The 17,796-nt window shown below is 41.6% G+C and overlaps 1 protein-coding gene across 1 annotated transcript in view; it reads right to left on the reverse strand.

Annotated features, from left to right (window-relative positions):
- Window positions 1-17,796, reverse strand: part of LOC110958200 (SH3 and multiple ankyrin repeat domains protein 2) — a 329,760-nt gene that overhangs the window by 12,876 nt on the left and 299,088 nt on the right. Inside the window, 8 exon segments of the mRNA XM_051937780.1 lie at window positions 3,683-3,843; window positions 3,846-4,007; window positions 4,010-5,804; window positions 5,806-6,176; window positions 8,554-8,659; window positions 13,021-13,133; window positions 14,467-14,505; window positions 16,518-16,541. Coding sequence (XP_051793740.1) covers window positions 3,683-3,843; window positions 3,846-4,007; window positions 4,010-5,804; window positions 5,806-6,176; window positions 8,554-8,659; window positions 13,021-13,133; window positions 14,467-14,505; window positions 16,518-16,541 — 2,771 coding nt within the window.

Below are 17,796 nucleotides of genomic sequence, written 5' to 3' on the forward strand. Positions count from 1 at the left end.
AAAGCTGGCAACAGCACAAACATAACACGTCCCTCTATGGGTAATCTACAAAAATGATAATAAATACAACATTATTGTGATGAGGTGAGTCGTGCACTGTTTATCATTTTTCTGCAACTACTAAAGTGTCAAAACACCTGCATTACACACACAATAGGTACTTAGCCGCAATAGTTTTATTTCTCTCACTTATTTGCTACTTTTTTCAGCCAGCAACATTATGGTTTGAGCTCCATGTCTCAAAAACAAGCACACAAAGTAGAAATAGAACTTAATGCGGCATTAGGGCAGCTGACGAAACGTACCTGTGAAGGTGGGAGACACAGAGACGCATGAAGAAAGAAGAAGTGAAGGAACGACAGGAGACTGGAGAAAATGGAGATGAAGATGGAGAGATGTGAGCTGAAAATGAGTGAAAGGTGTAAAGGTCAACAGACATGACTTTGAACTGCAGAGGATGAAAATGAGCATAACATGATCATACGTGGCGTGAAGCGTGAAGGAGGATACACAAGACCAGACCAAGGCAGCTGCTGAACATCAGTCTGTAATTACCCCAAACAGACATCAGTGTGTTCAACTAACAATGTTTATTAGATCAGAAAGCGCCCAGAGGAACCAACGCTTTACCTCCACTCTCTACACCTCTCTGATGAGCGATGGGACTGTTCATGCAAAATGCATGTGAGCAGTGAATTATTTATTGTGCTTTTTATTTCCCGCTCACAGGGGGGAGATGTGAGTTAAAAAACCATGAGCTGAGCTGATTCAGGTGAGGGGTCCATCAAAATGCTGTCACAGTTATCCCAGATGTGACTACTGTAGGCACTAAACAACCTGAACCTCAATCTTGAACAAATATCCCTTTAATCCTCCACCATAACAGAGGAAAACACTTTCATATTTATGGCCTACAATAGCTATCTAAACTAGATCAATATGTCCAAGTCCTTTCCATCTAAATGAACATTCAGTCTAAAATGTGGCAGAAAGAAGAGCAAATAAATGTTAAACGGATAAAAAAAAGCAAGAGGATGAGAAGAATGATGAATGATGTATGCCTGTGCGCTACATTATAAATCGAAGATTCAACTCCCCAGAGTTTTCTCAGATCTTCATGTTAAGAGCTTATACAGTGGAAGACCCACATACCATGATGTAAAGACTTCACAATAAACTGACATCTCATTTAAGGAGTACAGTAGTGAGAACAGCCAGTCTGCACTTGACAACATTTTTCAGTTCTCTGTTTTAAAGAGCTCATATTCTGCACATTTACAAGTTCAGAATTTTATTCATGATGTCTACTAGAATATGTTTACATGCTTTAATGTTCAAAACACACTTTTTTTCTTGAATTGTACATTACTGTAACATTTCTCCTCATCATTTGTCTGAAAAGTTTTAGCTACTGTTTCTTTAAGACCCCCCCCCCACCTGAAGAGCCTGATCTGCTTTGATTGGCCCTGACAAAAGTCAGACAATGACGGTTCTTTAAATACAAGCAGAGATGTAATTATAAGAAGCAGGAGCATAAGAAGCATCCCTAGAGCAGTAATAATGTTGGACTGGGAGGAAGCTGCTCATTCTTTGTTTGATGGTCTAACTAGCTACTAAGCTGGTGTTACGTAATTGTGTTTCATGATGATGTAGATAAGTAACAAAAGAAATTTCTGGATTTCAAACGAGGCATTTCAGATTTTAGGCAGTTAAGAAACAGTCTAACGTTGCCATGGGGTTTGCAGACCTTTCACATGTACATTTAACACACAGGAGGACAGGAGAAACACAAAACAGCAAAATATGGACTTTTTTATAACAAAATGCAGGAACACTAAGAACTTCTATGACACTGCATTAGTTAGTTTGAAGTGGACTCTGAGTAAACACTCAGTCACCCTTAAATGAGTCAGACCTGCCAGTCTCCACTATTTTGGGTCAGTTCAAAGTCGGACAAACATGCAGGTGTTCACAGATAGTCTCCCGCCACCAAAAACAATGCATTAATCCTGGAAGGCTGCAACACCTACAACTCATCTGACCAATGACAATTTGGTTAGATGAGAGTCTATGGACCAACCAACTGATCAGTCAACCTCACGACTACAATCTTACATTTGAAGACTACGCTCCTTTTACCATTCCTCTGACTAATGTTCACCTAGTGTATCTCTGCAAGCCATAAAAATATGAACAAGTCAATGACATATAAACACAACCCCTGCAACTTCACATATACTTCAAACACAACTCGAAACAGTCAGATGACGAGCTGAGACCACAGTCAAATGAGCTTTGGTTGCTTTTTAATATATACAAGTTACTGTATAATCAACAATTCTAAATGCTTCAGTAAAAAGCAACTGGACTTCTCTCTTTGGTTCCTTAAGATGTTTCACCTTTCATTCAAGAAACTTCCTCAAATATCTTCAGGGACTAAAAAGTAAAGCTCAGTAGCTTTTTAATGATGCTGATAGAATTATCATGACCTGAATGACTGACAATCCATAAAATCAACAATCCAGACACAAGTGACAACTGGTTAATCCGTTGCGGTTCAGTGGTCCGCGGGCGGGCCGTTTTGATATCTGCATAAGCATTTTTCGAAATAGAACGACACTGCCAACTCGATGATACACACATTATACACCAATGGAAAGCTTAGATTCTCATGAATCCGCCGGTATAAACCACTTTCAGATGTGATTACCACAGCGGGTAATATATACACATTTGTCCAACAAACAACGAATATCCATCCATCCGTTCTCTGTACACGGCTTTAACGTACACAGTGCGACTCACATTTGCGGGTTCATTATTACACACAGATGAAAATATTCCACAAAAAACGGCCATAATCCAACCTTGGACATCCAGACGAAACAAGCCAGTAAAATATTTTGTCCAAAACATGTCTTGAAGTCGGTATATAATCCACGAATAGGTTGTTTTCGAGGAAATGCACCTCGCGATGTGCGTCCAATATTCCCTGTATTTCTTGTCATATTTTTATTTACAAATAAAATATTAGCGATTTTTTGTACTGAAAATGGCTGGAATTGACTGTACCTTATAGGGCTACATAATCGGAGAACACCTGTCTCCACACACCCAAATTTGAAACCATAATCAAAGATGAGAAAGTAACAGATCAGCTTATCGCCTTTGTTGAAAAAAAAAACCTAGAGAAATAACAACAAAATAATAATAAAAAATTCTAATTACTGGCATGGCATATTTTCACAAGGAGAAAGAAAGAAGAGGTTTTGTTGTGTCCTGGTTGAATGGAACCCATAGCAACTCTCCTGATATTTGTAAACCCTCACTCAACTCTCATAAATTAACTGCTAAAAACATGCACATCATTAAAATACAGTATCAATAACTACTTGAACCCTCAGTGACACAAGAGCTTTAACAACACTTCGACACAACAGTGGACAAAGCTAAATATAAATACTGCAATTGGCATGTTGCAATGAAATTACTACACTCTGTGAGGGTTGCAGACCATGTGGTGAATTAAGTCCTTACACAACTAACCAACCGTTAAAATGACAGGTAAAATAAGTGGTAAACAAAGATCTGTTACTGTAAAACACAGGCTATCAGACAGTACACATCAAATACTACAAAAACAGAATTTGGAAACCCAAGTCAGTAAGGCCTGACTAAATACATACCTGGTTCCGAAGCCCCCCCTGGTCCCTGTGGGGGAGTCGAGGCTCTCTCCTGGCTTGGTCGGCCTGTCGCGATTCATTTGCTGCAGAATGGAGCTCAGCTCGGTGATAACTGTGTTCTTGGTGTCCGGTGTGGATGGGGGGCTGCGTAGCTCAGGGCCTGATCGCCCCATAGCTTGGATGTCCTTTGAGTAGGAGTCCTAGGAGGGTCAGTGGAAGAGGGGGGAGGGGGAGGGGCCTGAGGCGGTGAACCATAGGACTCTGGAGGCTCCTCAATGAGAGCGTCATGATAAAGTGATGTTCTGTTGATGACGGACTTGCCCTTGGTTTAGGTGGCACTGGAGGCCGATCCACGAGGAAGGCGTGACCATCCGCGGTGGCGTAGAGGCTCTCCAGGGCGCTGTCACAGAAGCCTCCTTCTGACGACAGGGTGGAGATGCTGGAAACGGTGCTGGTGGTCTCCATGTGCTGAGGATCCCCACTACTGCGGCTGTCCACCTCTTCGATGCCCGAGTCGCCCACCCCTGACTCTTGGTCGGGTGGAGGTGGAGGATACGAGGGAGGCATGCTGTTTGCCACCCGTTTGTGTTGATCGGTGACTGGTGGCGGGGCGTGAGGGTGGTATGGGGGTAGAGGGGTTCCCCCGTTTCGTCTCTGTTGCTGTAGCATCTCTGCAATGGCACTAGCCTGGTCATCGGGAATGTCAATACTGTTTGCAAACTCCAAAGGTGGAGGGAGGGGCTCTGCAAAGTCAAATTCCTCATCAATGTCGACCGAGGCCAGTGGAGGAGGGGGGATACGAAAGGGCAGCTTTACCGGTTCATCCAGGGATTCACCTAATGGAACGCTTCTCCTCCGGGATGTGGGTGGTTGATTGGCAGATAGTGTCTGAGTAGTGATAGGGTCAGGCTGGTTGGGGTCCTTCAGCTCAGATGGCCTGTTGCTGTCCTGCCCCTCCATCTCCATCTTGTTGTTTGCCTCTGTGCTTGTGTGGACCATCAACAGCCCGGCCGATTTAGGGGCTGATGAGTCCGCCACATCTGCTGGTGCGCTTTTTCTCTCCTCGACAGCCTGATGCTTCCGCTCTTCTCGCGCTCCATCAGATTCGTACTTCTGTTCCGTCATCTGCCTCCGGAGACCGCCTCGGCCAGGCCGCCCCATGGTTGCTGTGGAGATTGCAGCATAGCTTGTCTCGATCCCAGAGCGTAGTTTGGTGTCAATGAACAGCGGTTGGTTGAGGTCTGGTTTGTGACTTTGCTGAATTGGCAGCGACTGGGCTTCATGTTTGGGGGTTTGCTGAACCTGAGGAGGATTTGGCTGATTCTGAGGGTGGTTTTGCTGTTCCTTCATGGCCCGGTCACGAGCTGCCAGGGCCAGCGCAAGTGGAGAGTTAGGGTCCAGGGGCTTGCCAGTGACAGGATGGAGGTAGGTCCCATTCGCCCTGTAGTGGCTCTTCGGGGGTGTGGCTGGGAGACTGACAGGGCTGTCCAGATTGGGACACTGGCCTGTTCTAGTGTTCAGAGGCTCCCGAACCACTGTAGGCTCAGGAGTGTTGAAATCTGTCATATTGCCACTACCACCCCCAACAGGGGGTCCGAGCTGAGTTGAAGGGGGACCTAATATTCTTCTGAGACGTTCATCGCTACTGAACATGCCTTCATCGATGGACTTGGACTGGCGAAGGCGAGGGGTTGGTGTTGGACCACTCAAGTCGTCATCCCCTATGTCTATTGACTGGAAGGCAATTGAGTGCTTTTTTGCCTCTAGCCTCTTCTCTCGGTCCCGAACAGCTCCAGCAATAGCTGCTGCAAATGGGTTGCTTAGAGAGAGGGGGTCGTCAGGACGCAAACCACCACTTCCACCGACAGTGGGTGTGAGAGGTGGGTGTTCAGGGGTGGTGGGCTCTATCTCCATACTGCTACCCTGGCTGCTCTTGCCACTGCTGCTGGTGGAGGGCTCCTTAACGATAATGGTGGGGATGGGAATGGAGGAGCACGTTCTTTCTACAGGCGTAGTGGGCATGGAAACTGCGCCTGAGGGGTTTGCTGGCATGTGACACGTTTTCTCTGGACTGTCTTCAACGTTAGATTGCTTCACTAGCATGCCCTTTCTTCGAGCTGGGTTTTGCTGGCACATATAGTGTCTTATTGCCCACTTCGGAGTAAGGGTTCTCAGGCACCGGTGTGCGTCCTCGAGTGCGTGTGCTCTCAAACTGCTCAGAGCTCTGCCGGAAATAGCCGCGTCTTAGTGTACCAACATCGGTGGTTCGACTAATGGTTGTCACTGCGTTGGGTGAGTTCTGGACGAAGCTCGGTCGTGTGGTGCCATAGCTCTTGGTTGTTGGGCCAGCAGCTGAGTTGTAGGCAGGTGGTGAAGGTGGTGAAATGGCAGGTGGAGGAGGGATGTCCTCTGAGGTGTCCGGCATAGAGAGGCTGCGGGAGAACTTGAGTAAGGGAGGCGTGAGGAATCCCTGTTTCTCATCCTCCGATGTACCTTGGAGAAATTCAGAAAGAAAAATTATGTAAAGACCTGAAGGAGATATCTGTCTTTTAGTCCATGCATGACTTCCTAGTTCCACAACAACCATCTTCAGCTTTGCTTGCACTCTGGTGTGGACGCGCTGTGTAGACCACGGACAAGTAGCTATTGCTTCCATATTTATTTTTGTAGTCCGCAAAAGTCTACTTGGAAGTCTCCAATGCATATTTGTGCAGTGAATTGTGTCTACGTATTCAGAGCAAGCACACAACTACTGCCAATCATGTATACGGTTACCCTTGTAAAAATTTTGGATTTGTGCAGAAGGGTCTGCATGGATTTTTGCTGACTTGGGAAGATGATGAAATTCGCATCACACAGACTCTTGCGTACACAGGGCGATACCAAACGCATAATGTTAGCAGACAGTTTATGGAGTTCCTGCTGCATTACTTTGCTCCCACTACAATCTATGAAAGTTGCTGCATCAAGTTTGAAAGCAGCACATAACTGTTGTGCATGTTACTAGCTTAAGTGACCATTTTGCAATAAATAGGGTTTCGACTTTGAAGCATTGATGTTAGCATTTATTTTGCCAGTTCCAGCTGACACTTGGTTTTCAACTTATTACAGAGTTTACTGTAGTCTGTGGTTGTGAATTTACCCATATTGCACAAATTCTGTGAAACATAGTTTCACAGTGGCATGCTGAATCCAAATTTGAAATCGCAAAATGAAATCTCATCTTCTTGTTTGTTCTACACTGTACATTTGCTGTAGCCGTAGCCAATAAAAAGACATATCTGTAACAAGAACATCAACATTGTGCATCTAGCAATTGGGTTATAGCTGTGAATTCTTTAACTAGTGTTGCTGTCAACAAAAGAAAATGTTGATTGACTGAAACCATACCTGCTCTTCAAACATTTAAGTGGTCACATCAAAGAAAAATCTGCATGAAAAACGCAGCCACATTAACAGCTTCTTTTTCATGATGTCAATTAGTTTGGAGCAGAGTCCACATAAGCAGTAAGTTTGAGCTTGCAGTCTCCATTAGATTGGGCAAGTTCAAAGTTGTGAAAACCCATTTGTTTTCACGGGTATTCTGTTCATCCCACGGTCAAAAATAATTCTACAATTCTACAATTTCATTTAGCAGACGCTTTTGTCCAAAGCGACGTACAACACAAGCAAGAATTCAGACATAAGGAAAAACCTGTAGTAAGTGCAAAAAGTGCTTCAAGTGTGATTGGTCAAAGGTGTTGCCATCAAGTTGCAGAAGAATTGCCAACCCCCCCCCCCCCCCCCCTCCCCCTTTTTTTCTCAACTTTGTCAGCGCTAAATAAGTGCTGGGTTTTGGCCCACTTGACTTATTCTACCCCTAAGGTGGAGTCAGATTAAGTGCCTACATGTTCTCTGAACAATTGAGTCTTCAATTGTCTCTTAAAAGTAAATAATTAATTTAATCTGAAAGTCCATTGATATAGCACTTTTCAAGTCATTATCCCCTATGTCTGATCAACACTGCAGCCCTGTTCTTGACTTTTATTCATCTCAACAGTTAAGTCCTGTTGTGAAACAAGCTGTTAGCTGCAGCCAGTGGGAATTTTCCGGTGAGTTCGGGCAACCGATCAATTAAAATCTTGAAAAAAACAAACAAACAAAAAAAAAACTCCTTCACCAGAATACTGGATTTACACTGATTCAGCAGTTATGGAGCTGTGTCAGGTAAAATTATGTACATGAAATTGCCAAAATGAAATTTGCATCAATTTCCTTTTATTGTTTTGAAATGTAGTGCAATTTAGATACAAAATTAGCCTTCTGGTTATCAAGAGGCGAGTAGATTCAGCTACCATTTGGAGGTAATTTCACCAGGGAAATTTTGCTGAAGATGGTTGTTTATTTCAATAACATCCTTCCTTCCATCCATCCATCTTTCAATACAGTACAGCAAGTGTTTTCATTGCAGCCATTATCAAGAAAAAACTGAATCTGTTTTGTAATATTGATGGCACTGCAAATTAAAAGAGCTGTGAGTAACATTAGTCTGCATGACGCTCTTCTAGTTCAGCAGTGAGAATGAGGTTTCAGCATATGCTTAATGACCTCCAATATTACTGCCTGAAAGCACTCTTGGCTGACTGGATCATTCTAATTTATCTATAATTAGCTTTAATATTGCTCAAGCACACAGAGCAAGGCCTCCGAGCATTATTGGATTTTATGACAAGCTAAAAGCACAAGGTAGTGGACAGGCAGTTCACAAGTCGAACACACACACACACACACACACACACACACACACACACACACACACACACACACACACACACACACACACACACACACACACACACACACACACACTCTGAGTATTTACACATCATACCTATGGACTTCTGCTTCTTAATAGTGCCCTTCTCAGGTATCCCCAGGTACGCCCCCGGCACAGTGGGTGGCACCACTGCTACTCCCTGGCGGTCGTGATACATAGACTGAAAAAGCACAATGTTGTTAATGATGACACTTCTCATTAACTCTCTGAAGACTGTGACTGTGTACGAGACCACAGAAACCATCATTGCATTCATATGTAAGCATTGGGTAGAATCGTGTCTATGGCAAGTCAATTCGACATTTAATAGCAACACTGTTTATGCATAACAGATATCTGTAATTCGATTCTCCCTAGTCAAAAAGAACATTTCAGAGTTCATATTTAGATTCATGTGTTTCTAATTACAGATATTTACAATTGTGACTATTCCAAATTCAAACATTGACAGTTTAACTCTGACGAGCCTTGACGCTAGTTCAACAAATCTTTTTCTCCTCAACTGAACTTTCTTAAATTTAGTTTGAACCAGTCAGAATAACATTGAAGATAACTCAAACTGGAATTGTGCCTCCTCAAAATGTGATTACAGATGTCTTGCCTTAGAGTTTCAACTTGTCGACTATCTGTAGTTGCGTCAGAAGTGACAGCGATTTGGAGGCAAAAGAGGAGGCGGCTTGCTTTTTTTAAACAAACTGGCACTGCTATCGTAACTGCACATGACAATCTGTTTTATTGCCATGTTGGAGTAGCCTGAGACTGAAGTTAGAGTAAATTTCGATGACTAATCTCTAACGAACAAAGCCCGTGCTCTTCACAACTTCTTGGTGATGCGTTTTTTTTAATTTCACAACTTCATTTACCTAATCTTCTCTCTTATCATGTACAAGATTTTTAATCAATTAAATTATTAATGCAACAAATAGATTACCAATTAATCCTAAATATTCATAGTTTGCTGTCTCATGAACGGAGAGCAACTGTCAACGATCTGCCTAGTTGCAACAGCATGAAGCATCCAATCAACATAAATGCAACAACTCCTCACATCCAAAAACATCACTGTGGACTCGCACCGTAACAGCACTTGGTTTCAGTTATATATCTAGTGTTCAAAAACAGGATATTGAAATTCAAAGAATGTCATTTTTCCTTTATAGATTTTGTGGAGGTGGCACACACTACAGCCAAAAACACACTCATCCAAATCAATTAAAACTAACATAATACACTGAAACCTCAAACAAGACTGCAAAACCTTCAATATCTCAAAGTAATACTATACTTAAACTTACTGCAGGTTCAGTTATTAAATCACCTTTGCATGTATTTTGTGTCAGTGTTGAAAGAAGTATTCAGACTTAAGTGAAAGTATCACTTCAGTAAAGTAAAAATGTCCTTGTTCTGTTTTTTGTCAATAAGCAAGTATTAGCAGCAAAATCCTTTGGATGGATAAATGATTATATACGACCTAATTAGATTCTTAATAGTGAAGCATCAGTGTATCAGCATGTTACTGTTGTAGCTGATGTAGGCGGAGCTAGTTTGAACTACTTGTACATATATAGTACAGTTGTATTGTACATACATAGTATAGTACAGGAGTATTAAAGTCACTGAAAGCCATTGGAGCCCAACATGTATTTAGTTGGTGATGCAAAAATCACATACAGTGGGTACGGAAAGTATTCAGACCCCTTGAAATTTTTCACTCTCTGTGTCATTGCAGCCATTTGCCAAAATCAAAAAAGTTCATTTTATTTCTCATTAATGTACACTCAGCACCCCATCTTGACAGAAATGTAGAATTTTTTGCAAATTTATTAAAAAGGAAAAACTGTAATATCACATGGTCAGAAGTATTCAGACCCTGTGCTCAGTATTGGGTAGAAGCACCCTTTTCAGCTAGTACAGCCATGAGTCTTCTTGGGAATGACGCAACACGTTTTTCACGCCTGGATTTGGGGATCCTCTGCCATTCTTCCTTGCAGATCCTCTCCAGTTCTGTCAGGTTGGATGGTGAACGTTGGTGGACAGTCATTTTGAGGTCTCTCCAGAGATGCTCAATTGGGTTTAGGTCAGGGCTCTGGCTGGGCCAGTCAAGAACGGTCACAGAGTTGTTCTGAAGCCACTCCTTTGTTATTTTAGCTGTGTGCTTAGGGTCATTGTCCTGTTGAAAGGTGAACCTTGGGCCCAGTCTGAGGTCCTGAGCACTCTGGAAGAGGTTTTCCTCCAGGATATCTCTGTACTTGGACGCATTCATCCTTCCTTCAATTGCAACCAGTCATCCTGTCCCTGTAGCTGAAAAACACCCCCACAACATGATGCTCCCACCACCATGTTTCACTGTAGGGATTGTATTGGGCAGGTGATGAGCAGTGCCTGGTTTTCTCCACACATACCGCTTAGAATTAACACCAAAAAGTTCAATCTTGGTCTCATCAGACCCGAGAATCTTATTTCTCATAGTCTGGGAGTCCTTCATGTGTTTTTTGGCAAACTCTATGCAGGCTTTCATGTGTCTTGCACTGAGGAGAGGCTTCCGTCGGGCCACTCTGCCATAAAGCTCTAACTGGTGGAGGGCTGCAGTGATAGTTGACTTTGTGGAACTTTCTCCTATCTCCCGACTGCATCTCTGGAGCTCAGCCACAGTGATCTTTGGGTTCTTCTTTACCTCTCTCACCAAGGCTCTTCTCCCACGATCGCTCAGTTTGTCTGGACGGCCAGGTCTAGGAAGAGTTGTGGTCATCCCAAACTTCTTCCATTTGAGGATTGTGGAGGCCACTGTGCTCTTAGAAACCTTGAGTGCTGCAGAAATTCTTTTGTAACCTTGGCCAGATCTGTGCCTTGCCACAATTCTGTCTCTGAGCTCCTTGGGCAGTTCCTTCCACCTCATGATTCTCATTTGCTCTGACATGCACTGTGAGCTGTAAGGTCTTATATAGACAGGTGTGTGCCTTTCCTAATCAAGTCCAATCAGTTTAATTAAACACAGCTGGACTCCAATAAAGAATCAGAACCATCTCGAGGAGGATCAGAAGAAATGGACAGCATGTGAGTTAAATATGAATGTCTCTGCAAAGGGTCTGAATACTTCTGACCATGTGATATTTCAGTTTTTCTTTTTTAATAAATTTGCAAAAATTTCTACATTTCAGTTTTTTTTCTGTCAAAATGGGGTGCCGAGTGTACATTAATGAGAAATAAAATGAACTTTGATTTTGGCAAATGGCTGCAATGACACAGAGAGTGAAACATTTCAAGGGGTCTGAATACTTTCTGTACCCACTGTAAATATGTTTCCATGTTTGGTCCGTTTAAACTGCTGGTACTGTAGTTGATAGAACACAAATTAGAAAACTGATCAGTTCATTCATATTTATTACAGAGAATACTCAATCAGTAACATTAGTTTCACTTTGATATGTCCAAAAATTAAAGTGATTTCCTTCATTATGAGACAGTGTCAGACCTACATGCACTTCAGTACAATATTATGTTTGAATATATGAAGTTTTATTGTGCAGCTGTCAGATAGAAATAATCAGCTGCATTGATCGATAAAATAAATACATTATGCACATTTAGGTTTTCAAACAATTTCAGAATTCCTGTCTTACATAATTAAAATAATATTTACATCATTTCCATCATAAACTTTTATGTTCCTCATTGTTCCTCCATTAAAACAACCTGATGAGTGAAGCAGCTGCACGTGATAGGCTCCTTTTGTGCGGAACACGAGTCAAATGATGAGTTAAACTCTCCTGTTTGTGTGGATGAGTTTGAAGCAAAAAGTCTGAGTTAACAAAGAAAGTTGATCAACACCTTCATACCTGTTAACTCTGACTGAGGTTTTAGTTTTTGTCGAGCCGACTTACACAAAGAAAGTCTGACTATGTTAAAGTGCCTTCGTAATTCTGCTAAATGCCATAAACACTAGAAAAGATGCGCTGGTTGGACCAGAAGCGCCCCATCAAATTTAAAACCCCCTTATAAATCAATAATTATAGGTCCAGGTCCATATAGGATGAAGTCTGGGTCTGTACTCGAACTACAGTTCACCAGTTAGTGACCTCATGTCTAGTACGTAGTGGATGAAACAAAGCTTCGATTCAGAGAACTTACGTTCAAGGAATTTTAGTAATCGAATTACCTGAATAAGTCGAGGAATCGTTTCAGTCCCAACTGGATCTATCTAAATTTTTTATGAGTAGAGCTGTTAACAACTCGGATATCTGAAAAGTGAGCCTGACTACACACTACTCCTTGGAAGGGGCAGAAAAGGATGGAAACTACTGCTGTAATCTTGTTACGTACCGTGTCAAATTTTCATCTTAAAAAAGCTGACAGGTAAATGTAGTGGAGTAGAAAGTACAATATTTCCCTCCGAAATGTAGTGACATAGAAGTAGAAATTAGCATAAAATGAAAGAAGAATTACTGAAGAAAACTGCACCTGAACACAGTACTGGATTAAATGTACTTTATGTCCACAGCTGTTTTTCATTTGTGCGCTTACATTCATATCAGTAGGCGTGACCAAGCAGCGACTGGATGGACGTGGTTTGATTGTTGCGATCTTCATGTCGACAGGTGAGGCCTTCTGGGCGTGTGTCATCTCCTCAACTTTGTCTGCAAGACAAGGCAAGTCGTAACCAATGAGCGACAAAACAGAGGCGGCAGGAGTGAACTTGCAAAGCCTTAGTAAGGATCTGATGCAAGCCAATCATTCACAGTGACCCTTCGTTGTGTTTCCACACTGAATTTGCAGATGAAACTGAAACAGAAAACATAGAAACACTTTTTTTTTTTTTTTTTTTTTTTGGGAGGACTCTGATGAAATGTGTCAGGTGGGTCCAGCCTTGGAAGCCGTGCAAGCTTTTTCCAAACAGCCGACTCAGCAGCATCATCCAACTCTCAGGGTCGTTCCCTCATTAAATCCTCTGAACCCCAAAACCCAACGATGGGTTAGATTGCCAAATTTAAACGACGCATCATAGACTGTAAAAATAAAAGTATTGTCAGATTTTCAATTTAAAACAGCAATTTTTTTGCATGATCACTTTATTCTATACGGTTCATTTTTTAAAAAAATTGCCCAAAAAATAATAAAAAATTGCAGTAAACCGATTCTATAAAACACTGAAACTGTTGTGCTTCTTGTTCAAAGAAGAATGAGTTACCAACAGTAATATAACAAAAAAAAAATCAGTTTTCGTATAAACTGCAGGTTGTGTTTACACAGAGCAGAGCTGACGGGAGGAACTGAAAGAAAAATTAAACACACCGCATCAATAAGAAAAACAAAAAAGCAGCATGACTCTAAAACAGTATGGAGGAGCAAACTGTCGGACGACACATTCAGCATGGTGAAATAGTGAAAAGACAAGTGCGAAAAATGCTTAGTTTGTGGAAGATATAAGGATATAAAATAGCTATGTTTTTCCAGTTTGGTAACACCTGTCAGAAAATGTACATGATGATTAGAGTGTTTTTTAATTTTTTCTTTTTATGACTTACGGCATTACAGCTAAGTTATGCTACACAGAAGACATTTCTGAGATCTCTGTATTAGTCTTGGATGTGCTGGTTCCATAAAGGTCATGGAAAAATGCGGAGAAAAATGCGTCCAAAATGAGAGCAAAAATCAACGCCCAAAAACTGCGTAGGGTTCAGAGGGTTAAATGTAAAATGAGCGATGAATATGAAGTCTGTCAAGTTTGCCGTTATCTCCTAATAGTTTTTTATTTTCTTTTTTTTAAAGCCTGCGACGTGAGAAACGGCAAATTTGGCAGAACTGAACTTCCCTCTGGTGTGAGATGATGCCATCAGGTAGAGTCCACCTAAAGGGCTTCGCTCAGAGAAGCTACATGCTAGCCCTGATCTAGCCTCCTGCTGTGTCACCTCCCTGACTAGCTCTGTTCAGGATGGAGAAAAGCTTCCATGCATTAGGGGGAGTGATTACTTAGAGTGACTTGGAAAACAATCCTCTTCTTCTGCGCATCTACACACAGAGGAGAGGAATGGGGGAGGGGAGGAAAGGGGAGGAGAGGAGCATCAATGACCTTAACTACGGTTAGAGCTAAAAACACACAAACACACACAGAAGAAGCAGAAAGAGGCACTTTTCTTCTCTCTTTCCAATGTGTCTCTCAACTGGATTGCAGCTACAGCGTATCAGACAGCATGCAACACGGTTGCCCTGGAAACCTATCTGTGAGTGAAACATTTCCTGGAATAAACCTCCTCCTCCTCAGCGCACACAAACACACATATACACAATCCTGCACTGACACATGAGGCACACATGAAAAGAAACAAACATGACAGCAAACCTTTTTAGGTCAGGTAAACTGAACAAACACTGACGTACATTTTTTTAACACACACACACACACACACACACACACACACACACACACACACACACACACACACACACACACACACACACACACACACACACACACACACACACACACACACACACACACACACACACACACACACACACACACACACGACTGTTTTGTAATTCCTCATTAAGGGTCTGTTGCTACACATCTCTGCACTGAAGCTTGAAATTCTTCCAGAAGGGAAATAGTGTGCTGCTGTTAGTGTTGCAAATTAGCATCCCGGGTTTAAGAAGCACTGAGGTGAACTACTCCTTTAATCAAAAGCAATTAATGGGACCGCTCAGCGTCAGGGCTGCACGATATATCGCTTCAGCATCACAATGTGAGCTAGGCTAATTGGCTCAAATACATCATGCTACAAACTTTTCTTTACTTCTTGATACAATAATGATTGAATGTTCTTGGATGCTAGGGCTGCAACTAAAGACTATTTGCATTGTTAATTAATCTCTTGGTTATTTTCTTGATAAATCAATTAGTTGTTTTTGGTGTAAAATGTCACAAAATGGTTAAAAAGGTCCTCGAATGTCTTGTTTGGGCCACAATCCAAAAATATTCAGAGAAGAAGAAAGAAACCAGAAATTATTCAGTTAAGAAGCTTCAATCGGAGAATCTAGAGTGAAACCAATTATTCAATCAGTCAAAATAGCTCCCGTTTAATTTAATAGTTGGCAGCTAAGCTATTAATCGCAGAGTGAGGGCCAAGTAGGATACAACACTAGTGCCATATTGTATGTATAGAAGCTAGCATCACACAACTTAGCCTTTATTTGAGCAATTCGTAGCTCTAATGTTGAGCTCTTTCTTTAAATTTATTTCCAAGACACAGAGTTACATGCAGGCTGCACGTCTGCACCGCAAAATGAGTGAGAAATAGGAGACAAACACTGGAATTAGAAGATTTGGTTGCAAAAAGAAAGGCAACATCAGTTTTACAGATATTTCAGCTAAAGAAAGAACGATGTTGATCAAAAACAGGTGCTTCATAAGGCAACTCCACAAATTTGTTTGACTGTATAAATAAGCAGCACAGAACTCTGTATGACAAGAGCAAAGCCACATCTGAATGCCATCCAAAACAAAAATCTATTTTGGATACCAGTATTACACCACGATGAGAAATGTTCCAAACAGATTTTTTCAGCTTCTTTTTAAATATTTTGTATGTTCGATGCACTCGCCTACAAAATCAATCCAATCCAAATGATTAATTATTTTTCAAATAGTCATTTTTTTAATATATATATATTGCAACGTCACTTTTTTTCCCCAATATCGTGCAGCCCTACTCAGGTTCCAAGCAGTCATGAAGAAGAAAGAGAAAAAACAACATCTTTGTACAACATTAATTCATGCATCACTGACAACATTCAGGACACAATGACGTCGCTGTAATCAGAAACACATCATGCAAAAACATGACAGGTGTTGAGTCAAAGAAGCTGGTCGGACAAATCAAACTCTTCACAGAAATCGCCACCAAATACAACAGTTGGGAGTTAGTTAATCACAGTGAGGCGGTGGGGTGTTGGGGGTACGTGACATAAGCCAATCACTAAAGTACTAGATTTAAGGTTTAAGCATGCCTACAGTAACTTACCACCTTTCTTTTTCCTTAGAGTGGCTTAAGGGGTGACAGAAAAACATTTCTGAGTCTTCAAAGCATATAAACAGACTCAGGAGGGAAACTTTGCCCGCATCTTAGCTTCATTTTTAAGTGTTCAGTCAGTCTTAGCAGTGCTACCACGCAGTACTATTAGTACTATACATGTTTAAAGCACAGCACGAAATGTGTCAACTAAGTAGCTCAGAAGAAAACCTGCTGACCGGAGGTATTTTTCTGTCAGCGGCTTTCTGCAACACAAGCAGATTGTCCTCCGTGTCATGCATTTATTAATTCACCTTTCATCTCGCTGCCTGCACTTTATATACCTTTGACACCGTTCACAGAACTGCGATTATTAATGATTGACCCTTAAGTGTGTTCGCTAAATCAGAAGCTGCAGTGCAAACCCACCAATCTGCTTTTCTTTAAGTGGTTGATCAATAAGTGGACAGAACATGGTGAAAAAATGCCCAGAAAAAGTTCCCGTGTTGCACATCAACTAATTTGCAGCTATAGAGACGGTTGGCCACATCACTTGGAATGTAGACCGCATCAGGACAGTTTTCATGGCACCAACCGTCATTTTTGATTTAATAATAGTCACCTTTTCTATTTAATAAAGTTGTTGACATTGGTTGCAGCAGAGTCAGCTCTTCACATGCTGGGAATCAGAGTGCAGGGGATTCATAGGAAAACGATACATGCATGTAATCTGGCACAATTTTAAGGAATTGATTAGGGATGGACTGGTTATTGAATCAGATATCTAGCATTACTCCTATTGGTATTGATTGTTTTGTTTTAACACTTCCCAATAAAAGAAACTAACTGCTTTGGCTGTCTTTGTTTCCATATAATTATAAAATTTTGAGAAAAAAAAAAAGCCAACTAGGCTTGTTTCACTTAACAGCTTGGAAGCGAATAAACTTGGTCGCATAGTGTCGTCAGAAGGTGGCAGTACAGGCTACATTACACTCGACTATAACAAACAAACGTAGAAGAAACTGGAAACAACCAAAGCTGCGTCCGGAATCACTAATTCTTCCCTTTTCCTTTCAATATGTACTGCAGCTGCCTTCACAAAATACGTAAAGTTTCAAGCAGTATGTATACAACTGCGAATGCTTTTATATTATTGTGCTTCAAGCTTTGACCATTCTGAAAGGCAAAATGAGCTTCATCCGTCTCTGTGGCTCAGACCTGCTTGTACTCGCGTGAGGCGCTATGATGTAACTGCGCAGAGAATTGTGGGTCAGGAAAGCACGCTGGCTTG

This window comes from Acanthochromis polyacanthus, chromosome 2 (genome assembly GCF_021347895.1).
Source record: "Acanthochromis polyacanthus isolate Apoly-LR-REF ecotype Palm Island chromosome 2, KAUST_Apoly_ChrSc, whole genome shotgun sequence".
In the NCBI taxonomy this organism is placed as follows: Eukaryota; Metazoa; Chordata; class Actinopteri; family Pomacentridae; genus Acanthochromis; species Acanthochromis polyacanthus.